Raw genomic sequence first — 25,758 nt, forward strand, 5'->3', positions numbered from 1 at the left:
CTTCAGCATAAGGCAACATGACCGCTTCAAGTATTTTGACATATCCAAACTGATGATACCTGGTATGCAATATATAGGCCCAACACCATAGTAGGAGAAACATGCCCATATCATGATGCTTGCACCACCACGCTTCACTGTCTTCACTGTGAACTGTGGCTTGAATTCAGAGTTTGGGGGTCGTCTCACAAACTGTCTGTGGCCCTTGGACCCAAAAAGAACAATTTTACTCATCAGTCCACAAATATTCCTCCATTTCTCTTTAGGCCAGTTGATGTGTTCTTTGGCAAACTGTAACCTCTTCTGCACGTCTTGTATTTAACAGAGGGACTTTGCGGGGGATTCTTGCAAATAAATTAGCTTCACACAGGTGTCTTCTAACTGTCACAGCACTCACAGGTAACTCCAGACTGTCTTTGATCATCCTGGAGCTGATCAATGGGTGAGGCTTTGCCATTCTGGTTATTCTTCTATCCATTTTGATGGTTGTTTTCCGTTTTCTTCCACGTGTGTCTGTTTTTTTTTGTCCATTTTAAAGCATTGGAGATCATTGTAGATGAACAGCCTATAATTTTTTGCACCTGCGTATAAGTTTTCCCCTCTCCAATCAACTTTTTAATCAAACTACGCTGTTCTTCTAAACAATGTCTTGAACGTCCCATTTTCCTCAGGCTTTCAAAGAGAAAAGCATGTTCAACAGGTGCTGGCTTCATCCTTAAATAGGAGACACCTGATTCACACCTGTTTGTTCCACAAAATTGACAAACTCACTGACTGAATGCCACACTACTATTATTGTGAACACCCCCTTTTCTACTTTTTTTTACTAATAGCAAAATTTCATAGCCTTAAGAGTGTGCATATCATGAATGCTTGGTCTTGTTGGATTTGTGAGAATCTACTGGTACCTTGTTTCCCATGTAACAATAAGAAATATACTCAAAACCTGGATTAATCATTTTAGTCACATAGCACTACTATTATTCTGAACACTACTGTATGACTTAATGTCATGGAATTATGGGTAAAAAATATGGAAGGAATTCTGTTTGTTTTGGTTTTTTTTTTAATGTAAGCAAAATAATAATAAAAATCTCAGCAGGAAAAAAATCATCTAAGCAAAAGATACTGTTCTGAAAACAAAAGTCAAGGTGGACTTTTTTTTTTAAAGTAAAAAAAAAATAATTGATTGTGAAGCCATCCGCTTTCATTTCAAAGTCAAAAACTTTGCTTGTGACTCAAATTGTTTTGAGGATCAAAATGTTCTGTGTTGAAGTGGAAAAGTTTTGTTCATTAAAATCTTTTGCAAATCAAAACATTTTGCTTAAGTTGAACTGGACGTACTGACATCAGTCCTCTCCGTAACATGAATGTCCAGTCTGGACCATATAATCAACATAACTTGAAATGACGTCATAGCCACAGATGGACAGGAGACAGGTTTGAGGCCCAGTGGCGACGGTTTTGACTTTTCACAATGTTTCAAGTTTAGTTTTTTTTTTTTTTTTGTTTGGTGGGGGAGGAGTTCATCAGTAAAACCAAATGCTAAAGCAGTCAGTTGCCAGATAAACCCGCACCATCTTGACCCTTCATGACATGCTGTTGCTGACTTGTGGCCAAAGCTGTGCTGAGTTCAACATCCAGTTTCAGATGTTCATGCTTATTCAACTCTGTATAATGCTTGTTCAATGTATGTATACGCACCTCCACCTTTAAAAATGTAGCTGCGTCGTCCTTTCAACCACGTCATGTGTTCAAAGCCCAGGAGAGTGGTGTCAACACGGAGGCATGATCCGCTTTTCCAAACCCGGTACACATCACTGGGACACACCTTCGACACCAAGGGCACTGCGAGGCCAGTTGCATTAATATTTAAATGGGACAAAGATCCGAGAGGAAAGATCAAGGACAGAAGACACAGTGGACAGGTACAAAAGATGCAACGTGTCAAATGGTGAATGACTGGAGGTAAGTTTTGCAATAAGGACTTGTATGTGAAAATAAAATGTAGCCCATTGCTTTAGAGATGTAAGCAATTTTTATTTGGAACATATCTACGATGACTACTTGGCTAGTGTGCCTAGGCAGCTGCCAGGTGGTACAGAGGATGTCTGACTGAGCCAGGTGCAACGCTGAGTCATAATCCTGAACATAAATTGAATCAAATGAAACCCTTCAATTAGTGAATTTTTCCTCCTCAGTCAGCAAACTAAATTCATAAACATAGAGGTAAGGATCATATGGCATCTTTTAACATGCAAATGACCATAACATAAAAAGATTAATAGGTCTACACTGTGGTGTGGACTGAGAAAGTACAGTTTAAGTGTCTTCCCCAAGGACCCAGATAGGAAGCATGAGCAGAGTTCGAACGCTGGACTGCATATTGGCATTCCTCCTTATCCGCTGAGCTACCTGCTTTACAAGGACAAACTCTTTTCATCCACACGTACAGCTGTAACCATAGGACAATTAATGCCTTTTCTATAAAATCTAGGGTTATTGTGTGACTGAATTATTCACCAGGAAGAAAATAGATCTATACATATTGGATCTCTGTATAATTACCTCCCTTTTCCATTACAGGGCCCAGGGCTCGCCACGCAAAATTCTGCCTAAAGAGGGGATGGTCTGATGCACGAGCATGGCCAATATCATGTGCATCGGAATGCCAATTTCAATAAAATGTGTAATTTCATTACAAAAAAACAACAACAAAAAAATCACGAATAACTCACCTTATTGTGTTCATTTTTTTTTTTGTCGTCATTTTCCGCATTCATTACATGTATTCCATGTAATTTCATTTAATTTCAGGTGGGTGTTTAACCTACTTTCTTTAAAAAAAGGAGTGGACTGATGCTTGGCCCTGGGCCCTCCGACTGTCAAAGGGGTTTGTTCTCACCTTGATATTCAAGAAGAGCTGGTTGCCAATGGGAATGTTTTAAGAAAAATGAATGAGACCTCTATTAATATGCTGCCATTCATTCATAAATTTAAAAATATACATACACATCTTAAGATTTGCTCAAAGGGAATAAAACTAATTTCTTTCGGTGGCTCCCTTTTCCTGGAGGTCAGATCTGGCATCGATCTGCAGGTTTATTTGGTACAGATTTTCCTCTGTGTCACCACAGTGGATTTAGCACAGTGCTGGATGCCCTGCCAGATGCAACCCCCAGAGAAAGATGGAGAATGGGACATGGGCGGCCTTGAACCGAGGACCTTCTGTGTGGGATGCAAGCGTGCCAACTGACTGCACCAGTGTGCTACCCCTTTGCAAAAAGTGACTATAAATTCATTTTGGCCTCTCTCTTGTTGCTCAGGGTCACCACAGCAGATCAGATATGGATCCACATGTTGAATTGGTGCAGACTGTTATGCCAGGTATACAGAGAATGGCGCGCAGGCGGTCCTGAACTGGGAACTTTCTGTTTTGATAACCAGTGCACTCTCTAAACTAAGTTTGTGTAAAAACGGACTTCAAACTGTCTCATTCTACACATGGCCTAGATGTAATGAGATTAGACATATCATGAACATTTAATACAAGTTGATGTGAGCAGACATGACTAAAATATCAGCCTAAACATCAAACATGGAAGCATATTGTGCATATTTAATGCTGTGAATTATGCAAAAATATGACAACGCAAGAAGCAAGGCCTTTAACATGTAATAGCCAGTGGTTTAGAACACGGGTGAGACCAACCCACATGTTGAGTATGCAGTGTCAGCACAAACCATTCGAAGGATGGGGGTGTCAGCAGTAGGTTGCGAGTCTGCTGTGGTCGAGAATAATAATAAAAATAATACCTCCCTCATTGTGAGATACAGAATAACCTATATCTTCTTGTAGGGACTATACATTTTCATACAATAAAAGTGTACAAAATACAGAGAAATATAAAGTAAGATTTAGAAAACAAAAAGAAGAAAGAAAATGCAAAGACTACCTATAAAGCAAAATGCTGGGTATAATTCAAATAAGCAAGAAACAAGATATATCTCCACAGATTCTAGCTATTTTTGTTGGCGCAGCAAGACAAGCTGCACATACATGCAACAAGTTCCGACGTTCTGGGCCCGGCTCAGTTCAGCACGAATGACGTGCTGGTTAAAAATGGTTTGACACCCCCATCCTCCAAATGGTTTGTGCCAACACTGCACAATCAACTTATGCATTAGTCTCACCCTTACAGTGCAGCAGATAACAGAATATTTGCAGAGGAATCCTTCAAATCTGGTTACAAGCACCAAAGTTTGACTGTATATACCTTTTGGTACATATTTTAGATAAATAACGTTATCCATTTGAATTTTCAATAGAGGGCCAAGTAGGGGTCAATTGAAGAACTGCATAGGGGTAAAAAAACAAACAAAAAAAGTTCCAATCATATTGAAAGCTATACCACATTATGTGTCTGATCACAAAGATTCCAAAAAAGTATATTTGGACTATCTGTGACTGAATGTTATGGAGTTATGGGGTAAAAACAGCAAGCATGGTGACAAAGGTCCCTTTCAGTTTGTACAGGGGTCAAAAGTGGGTGATTCTATGGTAATGGAATTACAATCAGAGCACATTTTTAATGGGGAGCTAAAATATGGCCAGATTTTCCCGTCATAATTCCGTTACCATAGAATCACCAAAGTTAAAGTTGCTCCAGTTATGGTAAAACATGATGCAAATTATTGGCACCACGTGTCATGCTTAGTTATGATGTTACGGGGTAACATGTCACATGTCATAGAATCCAAAAAACTTTACTTTGGAGACCAAACATTCAACACAGTCAAAACTATTCCATTTGTTAATCCTATTAGTTGAACCAATAATTTGCACCACATTTGACCAAAACTGGAGCAACTTTAACTTTTGACCCCTGTACAAACTGAAACTGACCTTTGTCACCATTCTTGCTGTTTTTACCCCATAACGTTCAGTCACAGATAGTCCAAACTATACCTTTTTGGAATCATTATCAACAGACACAATGTGGTATCACTTTCAATATGATTGGAACATTTTTTTTTTTATTTTGACCCCTGTGCAATTCTTCAATTGACTCCTACTTGGCCCCCTATTGAAAATTCAAATGGCTCAAGTTATTTTTCTACAATATGTACCAAAAGGTATACACAGTCAAATTGTGGTGCTCGTAACCAGATCTGAACTATTCTTACAGTTACCTAATGTACTATTAGAACACATGAAAGTTGAGTTTCCAGCTTCTCAGCTGAGCGACAGCTGCCACAGAGGGAGCTGTCCAGTTACTGTGGTGCTGAAGCCAAACATCTGTGAAACTGCTTTAAAGAAACACACTCACCCCAACTGGTGAACTCCCACTTCATTTCCACATAAAAGTCTCGTGCCTGGAAAACATCACGGAAACTGCATCACTTTACATAAAAGCAGAAGACTCTTGTAAACGTCCCACTGTGTATTCAGAGTCATCATTTAGTTCTCTGCAATATGCAAAGTACCTTGGGCCTGTGCAAACCTTTGGTGGCTTGTTTCTTTAATCAAACGACTAACTGTGAGGTTGTTTTTACCTGTCTCAGTTTGCTGAGCAGCTCTGGGATGCCCGCCAGTCTCTCTGTGGCCCGCTTGAAGTCTCTGTACTGGAGCACCAGCTGAACCAGCTCAGGATCTCCGGTGCTCACCGCCTCCTGCAAGACTGAAACATCCCATCCACATCAGTGAGTGTGATTCCCTCAGCAGCAGCAGCAGCAGCGTGACGTCATAAAGCAGCTCACTCACTGGTCCAGCTCTGCGCGTTGCAGTGCGTTGGGTCAGCAGCGTGTCTGAGCAGCACTCGGGTGGACTCCAGGTGGCCCAGACACACAGCCAGTTCTAGCGGGGTGCGCCCTCTCGGGTCCAAACGCTCCACGCCCTGCTGCAGAACCGAGCACAGCGCAATGCAGTGCAACAGATCAAAATAATAATAATAATAATAATAATAAAAATAAAAAACAGCTGCAAACACAACGTTGCACGCTTACCTCTTTTTTCTGCAGCTCCCGATCCAGCTCCAGGTACTGGTTATTCCAGACCAGAAAATGCAGAGGGAAGCCCTCGTGTGCCATGCCTGTGTTTGGGTTAGCGGTTAAGGTGTAATCTGACTTGTGCAGACTGTAGCGCGGCTCCGCTAGCACACCAGAACGTGGTTAAACACTCGATCAGTTATACAAGATACTAGGTGAGCGACCGACAGACGGGGATGCGTGTGCCTGCTTAAATTAGTGGGCTGAGTTAGCCTGTCTAACTCAGCCCACTAATTTGATGCAACGATAACACGGCTAGCTAACGGGAGCTAACTGGCTAACATTTTTCTCTACCCTTCTTGACAACCGTTTTCCATCCCTCAAACCGCGAATTCAACCGGTTAACGCAGCTCCTAATTCAACCATTTCTCACCACAGATCATGTCCTGTTTTTTCAGACAGTCTGTTGACAATGATAGCCGATAAAGTTAGCTAGCCGCCCGCTGCTACCGCGATCATTCAATTTGGTTTTGGTCGCTTCTGTAAAAAAAAAAAAAATGTTTCACATCCAGTTGAGGAGGATTATCTTAGCCTGTGCCACCCTGCCATTACCACAGTCAAATCACATCCATTTTACCGTCTGCTGTATAAAAACGCTGACTTTAGGAGCTGGAGCTCCAGCAGCATTTTTTTATTTGGCGTCTCTATTTCCAGGTTACAGAGCAAGAGGGCGGAGCCACGGAAGCTGCAGCAGCCAATAATATTGAAGTCTCTGCCAATAACCAGCCAACATCAACCCATCATTTCCCGTTTTTTATTTTTCTTGAAAAATAACATAAAGTGAAAAAGGCTTTCGAAAATAATTACAATGCTACAGGTTTTCCATCCTTTTTTTTGCAGTCCAAAAGAGGAAAACATTTACACAAAAGTATATATTTATACATTTATAGTCATTTTGATGGATGCAGTTGGGAGAGCATTCTGGGGAAAGAATCGTCCCAAAAAGATCCACTACACTTTAAAACTTATCAGAAACAGGCACCCTGTTCAAGGGAGAAAGAAGAAAAGGAAAAAGAAAATATACACCGACTTTTTACAAGGTTGTGAACTTGTGTGAAAAGCTGACACTCTGTGCCTTTAAGGGAGTGGATATCTTTCCGGCACTCCGGAATAATTATTCTGAATTTTTCCAGAGCTGGAAATATTGTCAGCAGTATCGATGATACAGTTATAGTCTTGTACATTAAGGTTATGGTAGAGTTGGGTTTATATTATATAGGTTATATTTTTCAGTCAGGTATAGAAAAGTGAAGTGGTTGAGGATGAGTGAGAGCTGTGGAAAAATAATTGATCACATGACCACCATAAAATGTGGCCACAGCAGCTGGATAAAGACTGCCGAAAAGACAGCCACTCCCTTTCATTAATGAAAGGGTATGAAAGAAGAATTTTATTCAGACTATTAACATTTCGTTGTAAATGTTCCATTTTTACAAAACCAAAGCACAAGTAGTTTTGAAGTAATAGCACCTGAAGTCTTTTTTTAGTTTAGGTTTTTTTATTATTATTATTTGTTATTGAATGCACCATTTATCCAACTCCCAAGCCTCAGCTTACCTCCACCCCTGACTTAAGATTGCCTTCTCACACTGTATATTTACCCAACATATACATACCATGAGGATCTCATCACCTAAGGCTGTGTACCGAAACTTCGGGTTCCACATGTATATTTGTCAAGTACACTAATGAAAGTTGCACCCAGCATGTCACCAAGCTTACTCTACAAATGATTGCAACAAATGAAATAAGCCTCTCACGTTTAACGGTCTCAAAAAGAAAAAAAAAAAAAAATTTGTGAATCAAAATTAAAAACAGGCCTGCAAGTTCACAAGACAATGCACTTGCTCTCTCTTACATGTGACAGGAAAATTGTTATTGCAATCAAATGACATAACACTGGTCACAGGACAACCAGATATTTATGGGTAAAAAAAAAAAAAAGAAAGAAAAAACAGCAACAGAACAGTTAAGTCCCAATAATACTCAGAAGTCTATGTGTTTCTCTTTCTCAATGCAAAGCTTATCAAAATTACCATCTGTTCAAAGATCTTAATCACCCAGTGGATGTCTAATACAACTAACTGCTTTTAAACTCTCATTTCTGGCCACAAGACACTGAACCTGCAAACTGCTCAACACTGGGGCACCAAGCCCTCAAACAGATGCCACACGAATGTGGAGAAAGAAAAAAAATTCCCAACAATCAAAAACACCTGAGTATCTTAGGCGCACAGACAAAAAAATGCATATAATGATTAAACAACTGCTTTTTCACCTGTGACAACCCACTTTCAACAATATCAGGAAGTGTGCAGGCACCGCCAGGTCTGCCCCAAGCTTCCATATATCTCATACAGATGTGTGCAAGACTCCCTGCATTTCTGGGCGCTTTTGTTTCACACGCCCTGCTTTTGACAGTCAGTTACTTCTGCTGCCACATAGCGCAGGAGTTTAGGATATCCTCTGGATCAGTTTTTCATCTGATAGGCAGTAGAGGGTGTTGACAGACAGCTCGGAGATAAAGTCCTCGCAGGCCTTACGGGACACACCTTTACACCCCCGTAGGTCGAGCAGTGAGATGCACGAGAGGCGACGGAGATACTTCAGGCAGGCGTCCGTGAGTTTATTACAGCCTGTGAAAGCAGAAGACACCTCTCATCAGAAAACATCAATAGAATAATAGTGTGTGTGTGTGTGTGTGCCCATTCCTGTGCATCTCATGCAAATGCCATATATCCCTCACCTCCCAGGTTGAGTTCTGTGAGTGTGTTTCGAGTGGACGATCCAACAGCAGTCAGCAGATTGATGGAGTGGTCAGTGATGCTGCTGCACTGTGAAAGGTCCAGTCTTGTTAAATGGGGCATGTGGCGGATCACTAGGCGCAGCGTCGAATCGCTGATGTCCAGGCCTGCTAGTCGTAAACACTGCATGGTTCGCAACTGACTACGGTTGTCACAGCCTGAAACAGGGGCATCCATGTGAGAAACACAAAACAAAGGCAGAGAGTAAATGTGAAGGAAAACTTAGTAAAGATAAGTGCAAAAAATAGAGGGGTGGGGGCAGTATGATTTTAATCTTTCTAAAATAAGCTCCGCTCTGAGGCAGCGTAATTCTCACCTGGAGGGGTAACAAGGTCCCTGATCTGAGAGTCTTTGACCCCGCCTGCATGCCGGAGATCCAAAGAACGAAGGAGCGGGCAGCCAGAGGAGCAGAGAGCTGAAATAGATGACCAAGAACAACCTGCCAGCATCAGATCCTTCAGCCCTGCAAAGTCGAAAGATTTTAAAAGTATTGAATCCAGTGTTAACTACCCAGAACCCAGATTTTAGAAAGCACTACTTTTATGTGCTAGCATGGGTGATTTAGGTGGGGAAAGCGGGATTCATAGAAAGATGGAGGGAGCAAAATTAAGGGAACAACCATCTTTATTGTTTATGGTTTTCTGGCTCTGTCCCTTTAATCACATCACACTAAAGTGTACGCTATGCATCAGAAATGTTCAGTCGGGTCGCAGCTCAAGCAAAGCCGCCCAGACCTCCCGATCCACACACACCTCCCCCAGCTCCTCTGGGGGAACCCCAAGGCGTTTCCAAGCCAGCCGAGAGACGTAGTCCCTCCAGCGTGTCCTGGGTCTTCCCTGGGGCCTCCTCCCGATGGGACATGCCCGGAACACCTCTCCAGCAAGGTGTCCAGGGAGCATCCGGAAAAGATGCCCGAGCCACCTCAACTGGCTCCTTTCGACGTGGAGGAGCAGCGGCTCGACTCCGAGCTCCTCTCGAGTGACTGAGCTCCTCACCCTATCTCTAAGGGAGTGCCTAGCCACCCTGCGGAGGAAACTCATCGCGGCCGCTTGTACTCGCAATCTCGTTCTTTCGGTCATGAGCCAAATCTCATGACCATAAGGTGAGGATCGGAACATAGATCGATCGGTAAATCGAGAGCTTTGCCCCCCTACTCAGCTCTCTCTTCACCACGACGGTCTGATACAGCGACCGCATCACTGCAGATGCTGCACTGATCCGTCTGTCGATCTCACGCTCCATCCGTCCCTCACTCGTGAACAAGACCCCGAGATACTTAAACTCCTCCACTTGAGGCAAGGACACTCCACCGACCTGAAGAGGGCAAAGCACCTTTTGCCGGTCGAGAACCATGGCCTTGGATTTGGAGGTGCTGATTTTCATCCCGGACGCTTCACACTCGGCTGCAAGCCGCCCCAGTGCATGCTGAAGGTCCTGATTTGACGAAGCCAACAGAACCACATCATCCGCAAACAGCAGAGACGAGATTCTGTCGTTCCCAAACCAGACCCCCTCTACACCCTGGCTGCGCTGAGAAATTCTGTCCATAAAGATAATGAACAGAACCGGTGACAAACGGCAGCCCTGGCGGAGGCCAACATGCACTGGAAACAGGTTTGACTTACTACCTGCAATGCGAACCAAGCTCCTGCTGCGGTCGTACAGGGACTGGATAGCCCTTAGCAAAGGACCCCGGACCCCATACTCCCGGAGCACCCACCATAGGGTATCCCGAGGGACACGGTCAAACGCCTTATCCAGATCCACAAAACACATGTGGACTGGTTGAACCCCATGAACCCGAGCACCCGATGGAGCGTGTAGAGCTGGTCCAGTGTGCCGCGACCAGGACGAAAACCACACTGCTCCTCCTGAATCCGAGGTTCCACTATCAGTTGAATTCTCCTCTCCAGTACTCTGGAATAGACCTTACCGGGGAGGCTGAGGAGTGTGATCCCCCTGTAGTTGGAACACACCCTCCGGTCCCCCTTCTTAAACAGAGGGACCACCACCCCGGTCTGCCAATCCAGAGGCACTGTCCCCAACCACCACGCGATGTTGCAGAGGTGTGTCAGCGAAGGCAGTCCCACAAAATCCAGAGACCTAAGGTACTCAGGACGGATTTCATCCACCCCAGGAGCCTTGCCACCGAGGAGCTTTCTAACCACCTCGGTGACTTCGGCCTGGGTAATGTATGAGTCTGTCTCTAAGTCCCCAGTCTCCTCCTCCATCCTCGAAGTATTCCTTCCACCGCCCGACAACATCCCCAGTCAGGGTCAACAGCTCCGCATCCGCACCGTAGACAGTGCTGGTGGAGAGCTGCTTCCGCCTCCTGAGGCTTCGGACGGTTTGCCAGAATTTCTTCAAGGATGACCGATAGTCCTCCTCCATGGCCTCCCCGAACTCCTCCCAGCAACGAGTTTTTGCCTCTGCGACCGCACGGGCCGTGGCACGCTAGGCCTGCCGGTAACTAGCAGCTGCCTCCGGGGTCCCACCTACCAACAAAGACAAGTAGGACTCCTTCTTCAGCTTGACGGCATCCCTTACTTCCGACGTCCACCACCGGGTTCTGGGATTGCCACCGCAACAGGCACCAGAGACCTTGTGACCACAGCTACGAGCAGCCGCATCGACAATGGAAGTGGAGAACATGGTCCACTCGGACTCCATGTCTCCAACCTCCCCCAGGATCTGGGAGAAGCTCTCATGGAGGTGGGAGTTGAAGACCTCGCCGACAGAGGGTTTCGCCAGTCATTCCCAGCAGACCCTCACGATACGTTTGGGCCTGCCAGGTCTGACTGGCTTCCTCCCCTCCCAGTGGATCCAACTCACCACCAGGTGGTGATCGGTCGACAGCTCAGCCCCTCTCATCACTCGAGTGTCCGAGACACGTGGCCGAAGGTCAGATGATACGACTACAAAGTCGATCATCGACCTCCGGCTCAGGGTGTCCTGGTGCCACGTGCACTTATGGACACCCTTGTGCTCGAACATGGTGTTCGTGATGGACAAACTGTGACTAGCACAGAAGTCCAACAACTGAACACCACTCGGGTTCAGATCGGGGAGGCTGTGCTTCCTGATCACCCCCCTCCAGGTCTCACTGTCGCCGCCCACGTGGGCATTGAAATCCCCCAGGAGAACAACGGAGTCCCCAGTCGGAGCGCTGTCTAGTACCTCTCCCAGGGACTCCAAGGTCGGGTACTCTGCACTGCCACTCGGCCCATAGGCCAAGACAATAGTGAGAGACCTCTCCTGACCCGAAGGCATAGGGACATGACCCTCTCGTTCACCGGAGTGAACTCCAACACATGGCGACTGAGCTGGGGAGCAATAAGCAATGCAATGCAACCCCAGCTCTCCACCTCTCCCCGTGAGCAACACCAGAAAAGTGGAGCGTCCAGCCCCTCTCCAGGAGTTGGGTACCAGACCCCAAGCTGTGCATGGAGGTGAGCCCGACTATCTCTAGTCTGTGTCTCTCAACCTCCCACACAAGCTCAGGCTCCTTCCCCCCCCAGTGAGGTGACATTCCACGTCCCAACAGCCAGGGGCTGTGAGCGCAGACCGGGCCGCCTGCCCTCGACCGCCACCCAATCCTCTCTGCACCCAACCCCCATGGCCCCCTCTTCAGGTGGTGAACCCACAGGAGGGCAGGCCCACGTCGCGCTTTTGGGCTGAGCCCAGCCGGACCCCATGGGCTAAGACCTGACCACCAGGCGTGCGAGCCCCAACCCCAGGGCTGGCGCCAGGGTGGGGCCCCCGGCTCCGCCATACCGGGCGACGTCTCGGTCCTTGATTTTTTACTGGTCACGGGAGCTTCTGAACTGCCCTTAGTCTGACCCGTCACCTAGGACCTGTTTGCCTTGTGAGACCCTACAAGGGACACAAGCCCCCGACAACATAGCTCCTGGGATCATCCGGGTACGCAAACACCACGATAAGGTGGCAGCTAGAGGGGGAGTGTTCACCAAGTTGTACACAAAAAAAAAAAAACCCTCAGACGTATGTTGCTACATTGTGCAATATGAGGGAAACATTTGAAGATGTAACATTTTGCAGTCAAACATCTTGCAATTTTTTATTATTAAAATGGTTTTCAATTTTCTGACTTTGTGAAATCCAAATATTATGATTCAGGTAATTTTGTGAACAAACCAAAATGCGGGTAAAAATCTTGGTGAAGTAATAATACATTATGGCAATAAAGAAAAAAAAATCAAATTTTCACTTGAATAAGAATATTTCTTAAACAAAAATTGGCCTTAAAAAAAACAAAACAAAAACAAAACAAACAACAACAACAAAAAAACAGAAAATCTGGACTTGTGTGAAAGTGCAGGTGTGTGTACCAGGCAGACGGATGACCAGCCAGCTGAGCTGCTTTTTGGAGATGTTGGTCCAAGACAGATTCAATGAGACAGGCTGTCGCTTTACGATTCCCGTTAGGGCCTGAGGAGTGATGGTGTGCTGAATGCTTAAGTCAATCCGCGCCCACAGCCGTTTGTCCAAGCACCTGCAGACATGAATGAAACATCCACTTACCAAGTTATCCATCTGCAGAAGACTGTACGAAAACTTGGCGACAACTCTTGTATTTGTAGACAACATAATCAGAGCACATTATGTGGATAAACACACGTCAGTTTGAAGAGACACAACTGGACATCTTACCATTTGTACCAGTTCTTGCAGACCGCCATGCAAACACAGAGATCTGCGCGACTTAGATAGCGGAAAACAGACACCCACACCTCCCTCTCACAGCCTGGCAAACTCCCTTTGGTCTCTCTGTCTGCCTCGCTCGCAGCTCCCTGCAAGGTGGACAGGTGAATGCGGCAAGGAGGGTGTTCAGAAGATGAAGAGGAGGCACCATTGCTTAGTTTACTGTGTTTGCCCAGCTTTGCAGTTTGTCTGTCTGGGTGGGAGGACTGAGTGGCTGTGTGTCCACTCCGGGTCAGAGGGGGTGTGTGTCTGTCAGAGTGATGATCGGTAAATGAGCTGCGATTTTTAATGGGGGGCCGGATGAGGGTTCTCGTCTGGTTATGTAATATGGACTTGGTAGTTTGAGCGGCAACAGCCTCTAATTTTGGGACAATGGCTGATGAGTTCTGTTCGTCTCGGGATGGCCTTTGGAGTGTCACTTTAAGATGCGAGTCTTTTCCCAGAACTTCTTTGTCCTCCGTCTGACTGTCTTGCTCCATCTCCTCTTCTACACCATTTTGGTTGGCTACATCACTCCCTTCTTCCCTTTCTTTGGCTGGCGTTCGTCCTCTCCTAGACTGTGTCCGGTTGTCTTTGTCTCCTGCCCTCCCACTGTTTTGCGCCCTTTCCTCTTCCTCGTCATCACTACTGCTGCTGTTGGTGCTGCTGCTGCTACTGGTGTCTTCACTCCCCTCCAGTTCTACATGGCTTCTTCCTGATATACCTCTTCCTGAACCCCCTCCTCGCAGCCTCACCCCTCTTCCTCTCCCTCTGCGGGGTTCTCCTCTGGACTCAAGTTGCAGACTGTGGGAAAACTGGCGATGTTGAAAGGACAGGCTTGCTCCTGGAGAGCTGCGATAAGGGGAGCCACTCGCCCAGGTGCCCACCCTGCCTTTGCCTTGAGTTAATCTGCTGACTGGGGAGCGTAGCTGGGACATGACCCTGGAGCGCAACAGCCTGGGAGAACGATTTAGAGATAACTGCTTCTGTTGGGAGACAAAAGGCAACATGATTGCAAACAAACTGGGGGAAAAAACCCTCGGCCAACCTAAGTATTGTGCACTGAGTTCTCTGCCAAAATTTACATAACATAACACTGCAATAACGGCATTACTTACTGCTAAAAGTTTGGTGCGCTCCAGTTTTATCTATAATGAAAACAACAAAAAAAATTCCAAATAAGAAAAACAAAAATCGTTCATGGAAAAGGTTTTATATGACTTCATGTATGTAAAAAGTCCTAAATTGTCATTTTTCTTCATCAGCAAATACTATTTCTTCATGACTGCAAGTTTTGCAATTTTTAAAAATTAATTTAATGACTGAATTACTTACTAAAGTGTCATATTGGTAGCAGATCCTGTTTACAGCCAATTATGTACAGTTGCAAAACTCAAGCAACGTATCTACAGTCTCAGCAAAAATTCCTAATACATAAGCCAGAATACCTTAAAAAAACATTAATTTTGAATATTCAGAATACTGAATAAAAAGTACAAGGTTACTAAACTGAAGAACAACAATAGTGAAATAATCCAAATTAAAAAAACACCCCAGACATTACTGTATCAGTATTTCACTGCAGCACACTGGGCAACAATTGACTGCTTCGACAGGATTCTTGTAGCCATCCAAGGAGCTTTTCGCACCCATGTAGTGACTTTCTGCCACTCTTCCATTGTTATGCATTCATGTGTTTTTTTTGTTTTAAAAACACACACACACACACACAGAGGAAAATAAGTATTTGAACACCCTGCGGTTTTGCAAATTCTCCCACTTAGAAATCATGGAGGGGTCTGAAATTTTCATCTTAGGTGCATGTCCACTGTGAGAGACAATCTAAAAAAAAAAAAAAAAAAAAAAAATCCGGAAATCACAATGTATGATTTTTTTTTTATTTGTATGTTACTGCTGCAAATAAGCATTTGACCCCCTACCAACCAGCAAGAGTTCTGTCTCACACAGACCTGTTAATTTTTCTTTAAGAAGCCCTCTTATTCTGCACTCTTTACCTGTATTAATTGCACCTGTTTTAACTTGTTACCTGTATAAAAGACACCTGTTCACACACAATCAATCACACTCCAACATGTCCACCATAGCCAAGACCAAAAAGCTGTCTAAGGACACCAGGGACAAAACTGTAGACCTGCACAAGGCTGGGATGGACTACAGGACAACAGGCAAGCAGCTCGGTGGAAGACAACTACTGTTATGATTATTTATTAGAAAGTGGAAGAAACACAAGATGACTGTCAATCTCCCTCGGTCTGGGATTCCATGCAAGATCTCACTTTGTGGGGTAAGGATGATTCTGAGAAAGATCAGAACTACACAGGAGGACCTGGTCATTGACCTGAAGAGAGCTGGGACCAGTCACAAAGATTACATTAGTAACACATGATGCTGTCATGGTTTAAAATCCTGCAGGGCAGCAAGGTCCCCCTGCTCAAGCCAGCACATGTCCAGGCCCGTTTCACCAGTGACCATCTGGATGATCTAGAGGAGGCATGGGAGAAGGTCATGTGGTCAGATGAGACCAGAACAGAGGTTTGTGGAATCAACTCCACTTACCATGTTTAGAGGATGAGAACGACCCCAAGAAAACCATCCCAACCGTGAAGAATGGGGGTGGAAACATCATACTCTGGGGGTGCTCTTCTGCAAAGGGGACAGGACGACTGCACAGTACTGAAAGGAGGATGACGGGGTCATGTATTGCGAGATTTTGGCAAACAACCTCCTTCCCTCAGTAAGAGCATTGAAGATGGGTCATGGCTGGGTCTTCCAGCATGACAATGACCCCAAGCACACAGCCAGGGCAACTAAGGAGGGGCTCCGTAAGAAGCATTTCATGGTCCTGGAGTGGCCTGGCCAGTCTCCAGACCTGAACTCAATAGAAAATCCTTGGAGGGAGCTGAAACTCCAAACCTGAAAGATTTGGAGAAGATCTGTATGGAGGAGTGGACCAAAATCTCTGCTGCAGTGTGTGCAAACCTGGTGAAAAACTACAGGAAATGTTTGACCTCTGTAATTGCAAACAAAGGCTACTGTACCAAATATTAAAACTGATTTTCACAGGTGTTGAAATACTTATTTACAGCAGTAACATACAAATAAATTACAAAAAAAAAAAAATTATACATTGTGATTTCCAGATTTTTTTTTTTTAGATTACGTCTCACAGTGGACATGCACCTAAGATGAAAATTTCAGACCCCTCCATTATTTCTAAGTGGGAGAACTTGCAAAATCGCAGGGTGTTCAAATACTTATTTTCCTTAGTGTATATATATATATATATATATATATATATATATATATATATATATATATAAACACGTTTTCTTTCTACAAGAAGTAAGGCTTTCATCTCAAACCCAAGTTTTTTGACACAGTGTCACATTTCTCTCTAAAAGGCCTTAATGTAGCAGGTGTTTGATTTCTGTTGTAATGGTCATTAAAATTTTTTATGTTTTGTGTTTTTTAATTCTGTAAACTACTCTCAAATTTTCTAACCTGAAGGCACTTTGTAACAAAATAAAATTATTACTACTAAGAATTATGTACTTAAAAATTAGGGGCCCAACAATCATGAAAAGATCTGTAACACAAAATGAGTTGGTGTTATTAATAAAACGGGAAGAAGAAGGGCCTTAATTGCTAATGTACATACATACAACATAACCTGTCTGTATTTAACCTATTCCAATTACAATCAGACACAACCCAACCAATAGACGCAGTGGGCAGCAACAGTCCGGCGCCCAGGGACCAACTCTATATGCAGGCATGCTGCCTTGGTCAGGGGCAGAGAAACGAGCAGGACCTAAATAAGCACGTTTTTGATAGTGGGGGGGAGATTGGAGAAAACCCATCCGATCATAACACATTCCCATTAAAAACCACTTGCATAATGTCCCATCCGATCGCAATGCATTCCCATTAAAAAACCACTTGCATATACCGGACAGAATAGACTGGACGCGTCCAGTAAGAGGTACTAAATTAAATTTCAGCACTGACACACCAATTATTTTTATAAAAACAGGACCTGCAGTCTGTGCACATTAGACACCGCAAGAGGCTATGATCACTTTTACGTTTTCACTCCTCCCCCCCCCCTCATATTTTTTAAGTTTTTGCAGCGTGCAGCTGACTACACCCGCAATTCATGGAGGAAACTGGCCACCTTACCCATGATTTGGCGGTTGGAGAAAGAAGCGCTCATTGAGGGACAAATACTCCAATAAATCCTTTTAAAAAAAATCCAGAAAAAGCATATTCCAGAAAAATTGCAGAAAGACGCAACAGAGAACTTTAAAACTGTCATGCACGTCGACATCATTGCATGGCACAGAGTTACAGAGCTGCAGAAGCATAAAGCATGATTTAGGACTTTAAGGTACCACTCTGTGTGCAGGGGACTTAGAAAGAAGAAGAAGAAAAAAGTGACTCGGCCAAATGTAATCTTTTTAATCCACATAATGCCCGCTGCTTATTCATGTTTTCAGAGGAATTTTTGACCCGGTTATTAAATGAGGCAGGTCCTGATTCAGGATTCCCCATAGAGTGTTCAGCGCCTCCTGACTGTAACTAATCCATTACAAATATATAGCAGGATTTGTCCAATTTATACATATAGCAGATTTCGGTTATAACAGACAAAATTAGCTGGTCCAGCTGAATCCATTATATGCGAGTTTTGCTGTAGTCGTATATTTCTGTCAACTTCAGAAAGTGAAAACTCTGTATATTCCAGACTAATTATATATAAACTCTAATGTTTCAAGCATTTTTAAAATGCTGATAATTATGGTCTACAGCTTAGAAAGATTGGGGAAAAAAAAAAAAAACTCGAAATATTATAATATTTCATTTCAAGTTTAAGTCAGTATTTTTGCAATATAAAACATGAATGCCTCAGTCTGGTTCGGTACACACAACCACAATCATGTGGAAGACTGCTGACTTCACAGTTGTCCAGAAGACACTTGCTGATAAGTTTATAATAAAACATAAGTTATATTATTGAACCTTTTCATGATATTCTAATATTTTAGATGCACCCGTACATCCAGCTAACGGTTGTCAAACTTGCATCAAATCTCCAGCCTCTCACTTCTCATCTCTGACTTACTCTCTTTTTGAGTCGGAGTTCCAATGCACTGGCTCGTTTCCGGCTTTGTTGATGCTGAAGCAGCAATCGCTGAGAAGGCGGTGGAGCAGTTGGTCGTGACGGGGGCCTGCCACGCCGTCCTCGCCTCACCTCTTCACCGACATCAATGCCTTCCCTGTACGCCAGTTTGGATGGTGGTAAGGTGAACGAGTCCTCAGAGTCTGCACTCTCCTCATCACTAGAAGACTGGGGTGAAAGGGACATAAGGGATCAAAGATGGAAGAAAGGCGGTATCAAATGTCACAGCTTAATGCCGCTCAACTGATGGAACCAGACTCTGAATGAACTGACACAGAAGAGAGAGATAGTATGTTTAGTACCTCTGAGGTGGAACCTTTCCCTTGGTAACATTTGGGACATTCCCAGCAGCTAGGCAAATCCTTGTTGATTTTCCCCTCACCAGGTTCCTAACAGAAAACATAAGCATTAGAAACAAAGACACCAATTTGATTTGATTCTATAATTGCACCTCTCCATCTCTCAGAACACCTAAACGTGAAGCATTTAATATATGCGTAGAATTCTATATTTGAAGACAAACTCACCTTGATGCATTTACGATGGGCGATCTGGGAGCAGACTGAGCATTCCATGAGCACATGAGTTACTGGATTTGATTCTTCAGATTCTCCTACTCCACATATGGCACAACGTGCTGTGTTTGGTAAGGCAGGCTGGGCAAAGGGAACAGTAGCAAGTAAGTAAATAAATTAAATTTGTAAAGCACATTTAAACACAGCTTCTGCTGACCAAAGTCCTGTACACAAAGTACATAAAATAGCAATAATAATAATAATGACAATAAACTGAGTAACATCACACAGGTAAAGTGGTGTGGAATTTTTAAGATTTGTCTGAAGCTGATACAAGTCAAAATTAAATGTTCCCCAAAATATGTATCTACTAAGAACTGCATGGATATAAAATGCTGTAAACTTTTATGTAATGGTTAGAAATGTTCAGCTATATGGTTGTGATTCTGAGACCCTTTTCAAAACCTTTTGGAAGAAGAGTTATAGAGCTGTAACATGCAAGCAACAAGACTGTCAAGCCTTTGAAACAGCAGAGGCATGTACTACACAAAACGCAGTGAGTGAATGAATAGAGATAAATGAGTCCATCCACTCCCATTTAAGACAATCACTGAAAATCTTCAGATGCTGTAATTTTGTAATTCACCACATTTAAGGGACATACATAATGGTGAGAAATGATAAGAGTTTGGTTTACTCTGATCAATCAGGTCAATCTAAAACACACAACAGATCATAGTGCTGTCTTCAATTTACTGAACACTTCCCCCCACTGGACATATCTGGGCTTGTTGCAGTGAGTGAACAGTCTCATCAAATACATGATGGAAATTAGGAGTAGGTGTGGTTGAAGATGCATGTAACTTGTAAAAGAGCTTCTGGTGACAACCAAGGCCACAGCTGCTTCTCTGAGAAAGCTACAACACAAAATTAGGTTGCCTGCTAAAAACTGCAGCCAAGCATGTAACACTGCAGACACATGCAGCCGGTGCACAAATGTTCCGAGTGGTTCACACCAAAGGCACAATGACATTTTATTTATGACAACTCACAGTTAAACACTGTCTCATAATGCAGCCTTTCTTCATGCGTCCGGTCCCACCAAACTTTCTCATGTCGTGGCAGTAGTGGCACCTCCCGCACTCCTTCCTACAGCAGCCGGCACAGCGCTTGCACCTCACTCGTCTGCGCCTCAGGGCTGAGATAGAACAGCGTCTTCTGGGCCGTTTACCGTGAGGCTTATGGAGAGTGGGGGCCAAGCGAGAACGGCAAAGAACAGGCGGTGCTGGGGGCTGGTACCATGATGGCTTTAAAAGGGGCAACAGCAGAAAAATAGACAAATTCAGTTTGAGAACGTCACTGCAAATATTTAATGTGGAGGGGCATTGGCAAGATGGAATAGGATATTAATAAATAATCAGATCAGATTGAAGAACCCCCCAAAAATAGTCTTTAAGCATAGGTGGAAACAGACGGCCCATAAACATAGATGTTTGTCAACTCGGATATATTTTAAAACATTCCAACCTGCACCCCCATCTGGGTTTAATATATTCGAACCCTAACGTTACAAGCGGAAGTATGAGTTGTCACAACATGATGGGGACGACACCATAAGCGCCACACCAATCTCGATCCCCAAAGGGTTTTATGCCGGGTGAACATTTTTACAGTACCTGGATGACAAACCAACCACCAGTGCCATTAATACCTTATTTCCCGGAGTATAAATTGCAGCAGAGCATACGCTGCACCTTTTTTCTTGTAAGGTTTCTGAGATTTTGTGCATGGTTGTCGTCTGCTTTTATTACTGGCATTTATTCTTTTATTACTGGAGTTTATTTTACTTAGTGTTTTGATTCCTGGGAAAGCCCTATTTAAACACATTATTACATATAAAATAAAGGCATGATTGTCCAGTATATAAGTCACAAAGTATAAGCTACAGGACTTATACCCTGGAAAACACAATACATAGTATTATACACTGCGGAAACATTTGTTTTCTGCTCACCCTTCTTGGCCATTTAACAATAGGCTCTCCAGTGTATGACATCTTGGGATTATCATTGGCATGCTGCTTCAGAACAGCCTGGGCCACAAACAGAAAAGAAGACGAAGGACAAGTTTGAGGAGATAGATGAAACAGTTAGGATCATACCAGGGCACAGTAGCCTTCAAACAGTGATGCATTTATTTCCTCTAGGCTGGACTATTGTAATTCATTATTATCAGGTTGTCCTAAAAGTTCCCTAAAAAGCCTTCAGTTAATTCAAAATGCTGCAGCTAGAGTACTGACGGGGACTAGAAGGAGAGAGCATATCTCACCCATATTGGCCTCTCTTCATTGGCTTCCTGTTAATTCTAGAATAGAATTTAAAATTCTTCTTCTTACTTATAAGGTTTTGAATAATCAGGTCCCATCTTATCTTAGGGACCTCGTAGTACCATATCACCCCAATAGAGCGCTTCGCTCTCAGACTGCAGGCTTACTTGTAGTTCCTAGGGTTTGTAAGAGTAGAATGGGAGGCAGAGCCTTCAGCTTTCAGGCTCCTCTCCTGTGGAACCAGCTCCCAATTCAGATCAGGGAGACAGACACCCTCTCTACTTTTAAGATTAGGCTTAAAACTTTCCTTTTTGCTAAAGCTTATAGTTAGGGCTGGATCAGGTGACCCTAAACCATCCCTTAGTTATGCTGCTATAGACGTAGACTGCTGGGGGGTTCCCATGATGCACTGTTTCTTTCTCTTTTTGCTCTGTATGCACCACTCTGCATTTAATCATTAGTGATCGATCTCTGCTCCCCTCCACAGCATGTCTTTTTCCTGGTTCTCTCCCTCAGCCCCAACCAGTCCCAGCAGAAGACTGCCCCTCCCTGAGCCTGGTTCTGCTGGAGGTTTCTTCCTGTTAAAAGGGAGTTTTTCCTTCCCACTGTAGCCAAGTGCTTGCTCACAGGGGGTCGTTTTGACCGTTGGGGTTTTACATAATTATTGTATGGCCTTGCCTTACAATATAAAGCGCCTTGGGGCAACTTTGTTGTGATATGGCGCTATATAAAAAAAATTGATTGATTGATTGATTGATTGATTGATTGAAGTACAGAATATTCATATAAAATTGGTGTAGCCATTGTACATTCTTTGTGAGATGATCCGACACTCACCCTCATATCTTCGAGTAATGCTGAGTAATTTACTATTCCAGCAGGAACACACTTCTTGTGGGCAGGAAGCTCCTCCAGTTTCCCTAAGAGGTTCCACAGTCCTTCCAGCTCAAAGGGAGTCAGAACAGCATCAGGTTTGAAAACATGAGTTTCTTCTTCTGTGATTCCATCTACATTGACTTTGAGTTCCTCGGTGTCACCATTTCCAACACTAGAAGTGTCATTCCCCGTGGGATTTTCAATTTTAATATCTGCGCGCGTCAGTCCTGAAACAAGCAGAATATGACAGTTGAAGAACAGAAAAATGAAATACAAATAATTCAATGGACAAAAATATATACTTGTGTAGCATCAATCTTCACCTATGCCTAAGGAGTATTTCTGAAATTCAGGGCTGAGGTGGGAGATGTTGGTCAGACAGTACAGATATCGCTCGAGGACATACCAACACATCTCATAGTAGAACGGGTAGCGGAACTTAACAGGGACCTGGTGGAATAGGACCAATAACAGCCACATCTATTCAATACAGTGAAATTACACACAATGCAATAAAACAGATACTTCTTCATATATAAGCAACAAAAGACCTGGGGAACATTCCCTTACCACTGCCCCCAGTGTGTCTGTTCATGGAGTGGGTAAGGTTTAAAGCAGTGGTGTCCAAAGTATTCCAGAAAGGGCCAAGAGGGTGCAGGTTTTCTTTGCAGCCACTGACTCCAGCAGGAGAGTTCACTGATTAACATCACTTTGAGCAGATGGGATGAGTTCATCAGTGAAACCACCTGTTGGAGTCAGTGACTACAGAGAAAACCTGCACCCTCTCAGCCCTTTCTGGAATACTTTAGTTGCCACTGCTTTAAAGCTTGCTCATGTATAGCACCTTAGTGCAACCTGTGTTGTAATTTGGCATTGTATAAATAAATGTATTGATATAATTGTTGAAACTACATCAGTAAGGCATTTCAGTTCTATGGTCATGTTCAAAGTGTCTCCAAACAGATAAATGAACAAATACTGAACCCTATCAAGATGACATTTACTGCAGCACACCCCTATTCCACAGGGCACCATTCTATTTTGTTTGCCCATGATCCAAACAAAGTGTAAAAACAGGTTGAAACGGCTTACTCCAGCTTGCCCCGAACAGGCTGGCTCAAAGTGCAGAGCTGGCAACTGGCTGGCTTATAAAGTGTAGACTTGGCAACCCGCATGAAAAGAAAAATGCACCTGGCTGCGTCCACAGCTAGAACCACAACAAATGCTGCTTCTGCTTTAAATTTTACCCCAATGGAACATGATCAAACATGTTTCAAGTTGTACTCACTAGGAATACCCAGTTTAAAGATGTTCCAATATGATTGAAGCTCTTAAGACTATGGACGTTACCACATACTAGCGACAATTTGGCAAAACGGGATGAAATTTTTCAACAGCTCAAAAGTTTCACCCTGATTTTAAAACTTGTGCCGATCATGGCTGTAACTACTACATATACCAACTTTGTTCAAAATTAACAAAAATGGATTAAAAAGTTACTATGATACTTCAAAATGTGCCCCAATTTGCTATTCAGGATAAAACTGGTAAGAACAGTGCTCAATGGAATACCTCATAACTGGGAAATTGGGGCCTTTAATGCCCTGAATGGACAGCTACATCTGATGGAAACAAAGGTGGGACCAATGTTATTCTTTCACATTTTTCACACTCACTGCCACCATATCTACAGTCAACGTGAGGTGTTTATTACCCGTGTGCGATCTTCGATGTTGTAGATGTTGAGCTGCATGGGGATGTTAAAACTGTGAAGAAAATTCCCTCCAAACACTAATGTGTCCTCTGGAGTGTACACAGCATGGATCCACCCTGTAACAAAACACACAGGATGGTGCAGTCATGCAGAGGTGATGAGTACATTATGATGCTGTTTATGTGCAGTGAATATAACAGTGAATATAAGTCAACATGAAAGTAAAGACTTCAGGAAAGAAAATGTTTTAAAATGCCCTTGGTATAACATCATTCATCAGGTCCTTTTCTATTTCTGTTAACTTCTTCTAGCTACAATCAGTCCCAATATCACATGACTAACGTCATCAGTGTTGACGTACCAGTGGACAGGACTGTATAATTCTTTGGGTTTATTAGTCTGCTGCCAGAAAAATACACTCCTATCAAGTATCTAAGTGACACTGGGTACCAAACATATTTGAGGTTAATACTGCTAAGATGCTCCATGGACAGTTGTGACACCATAACAGATGCACAGGATGGGGCACAAAAGTACCTCTTCATTTATTAATTAATTACTAAATCCCCTCTTCAAAATGTAAGCTTCTCTCACAAACACACACACACAATGTAAATAAAGTTCTGCATCAAACTGGTTGTGGCAACAAGAGACTCATGACCATTCTCCACCTTGTCCTGGCAAGGAATGGGATAAAAGGAACTTGGTGTGTAAGCTTTAACTGCAAAGTTGATAACATCAGGACCCACGTGTTTTTTCATTGTATAACACCATCTGAGGTATAAAGACACCCTGATGGCAGCATACCTGATGGAATCATGAAGGTATTGCCTTGCTTGAGCTCTATCCTTTGACAGTCATGACACTTGTCACCCAAAAAGATGTCACCCTGTTTTCCTGACAAAACCCAGTTCTCATACATCTCCAGGTTCTGAGGGGTGGGGGGGATCAACCAGAACACCTGCAGGAATAAAAAGAAAAAAAAAAAATTAGAAAGGAATTTGCATGCAAGACTAAATGTGCACCAACAGGAACATCAAAAGCATCATAAACTATTAAATCATGATGAATGTTTTCCATCTCATCACAAACAACTATGTGACAAAGACTAACCTTGCCTCCACGTAAGATGTGGTACCAGACTGATGTTCCACCAAAGTCAATATGGAAATCAGTGAAACAGCCCTGCACACTCATCAGACAGTACCTGGGACAAGCAGAGGAAGTGGGGGGAGAGATCACAAAAAGAATGAAGGATACAAAGGATAAAGGAAAAAATTACAACAAAAAGGCATTAAAAGACTTCTTACTACATAAGTACATAACAATCGTAGGTGATATTATGAGCATTGGCCTTGAACTAAAACAGAATAACTGTAAATGCATTTCTTGGGTTCCATGTATTTCTACTCACTTCTGTACTTTGGGATAATGCATGTCTATGATTGCATTAGTGGAATCCCGCTGCATCTCCTTGAGATGACGAGGCCACATGTTGTCCACCCAGTCAATAAGGTCCACCTTTTGTAGAGAGAGGGAGGGGGAAAAACTAATTAAAAGAAGTACAAGATACA

General features: G+C 43.4%; 2 protein-coding genes across 4 annotated transcripts in view; both read right to left on the bottom strand.

Annotated features, from left to right (window-relative positions):
• The window catches only part of ankrd13d (ankyrin repeat domain 13 family, member D), a 28,262-nt gene extending 21,700 nt beyond the window's left edge, over positions 1-6,562 (bottom strand). The window contains exons 1-5 of the mRNA XM_034181026.1: positions 6,007-6,562; positions 5,765-5,900; positions 5,557-5,681; positions 5,331-5,376; positions 1,705-1,848 (exon numbers count right to left, since the gene is read on the bottom strand). Coding sequence (XP_034036917.1) covers positions 1,705-1,848; positions 5,331-5,376; positions 5,557-5,681; positions 5,765-5,900; positions 6,007-6,090 — 535 coding nt within the window. The 5' untranslated portion in view covers positions 6,091-6,562. The remainder of the gene's footprint in view (positions 1-1,704; positions 1,849-5,330; positions 5,377-5,556; positions 5,682-5,764; positions 5,901-6,006) is intronic.
• A 976-nt stretch (positions 6,563-7,538) lies between these two features.
• Positions 7,539-25,758, bottom strand: part of kdm2ab (lysine (K)-specific demethylase 2Ab) — a 29,955-nt gene continuing 11,735 nt past the window's right edge. The window contains exons 7-23 of one of the 3 annotated variants that reach the window (XM_034181025.1): positions 25,599-25,705; positions 25,298-25,391; positions 24,992-25,145; positions 24,185-24,300; positions 22,794-22,920; positions 22,432-22,697; positions 21,283-21,360; positions 20,321-20,575; positions 19,281-19,409; positions 19,056-19,142; positions 18,697-18,921; positions 14,672-14,701; positions 13,524-14,539; positions 13,202-13,365; positions 9,169-9,267; positions 8,795-9,010; positions 7,539-8,684 (exon numbers count right to left, since the gene is read on the bottom strand). In XM_034181025.1, coding sequence (XP_034036916.1) covers positions 8,503-8,684; positions 8,795-9,010; positions 9,169-9,267; positions 13,202-13,365; positions 13,524-14,539; positions 14,672-14,701; positions 18,697-18,921; positions 19,056-19,142; positions 19,281-19,409; positions 20,321-20,575; positions 21,283-21,360; positions 22,432-22,697; positions 22,794-22,920; positions 24,185-24,300; positions 24,992-25,145; positions 25,298-25,391; positions 25,599-25,705 — 3,345 coding nt within the window. In that variant the 3' untranslated portion in view covers positions 7,539-8,502. Of the gene's footprint in view, positions 8,685-8,794; positions 9,011-9,168; positions 9,316-13,201; positions 13,366-13,523; positions 14,540-14,671; positions 14,702-18,696; positions 18,922-19,055; positions 19,143-19,280; positions 19,410-20,320; positions 20,576-21,282; positions 21,361-22,431; positions 22,698-22,793; positions 22,921-24,184; positions 24,301-24,991; positions 25,146-25,297; positions 25,392-25,598; positions 25,706-25,758 lie in introns of all 3 variants that reach the window. The other 2 variants (XM_034181023.1, XM_034181024.1) reach the window with 2 other exon arrangements.

Source organism: Thalassophryne amazonica, chromosome 11 (assembly GCF_902500255.1).
Source record: "Thalassophryne amazonica chromosome 11, fThaAma1.1, whole genome shotgun sequence".
Lineage (NCBI taxonomy): Eukaryota > Metazoa > Chordata > Actinopteri > Batrachoidiformes > Batrachoididae > Thalassophryne > Thalassophryne amazonica.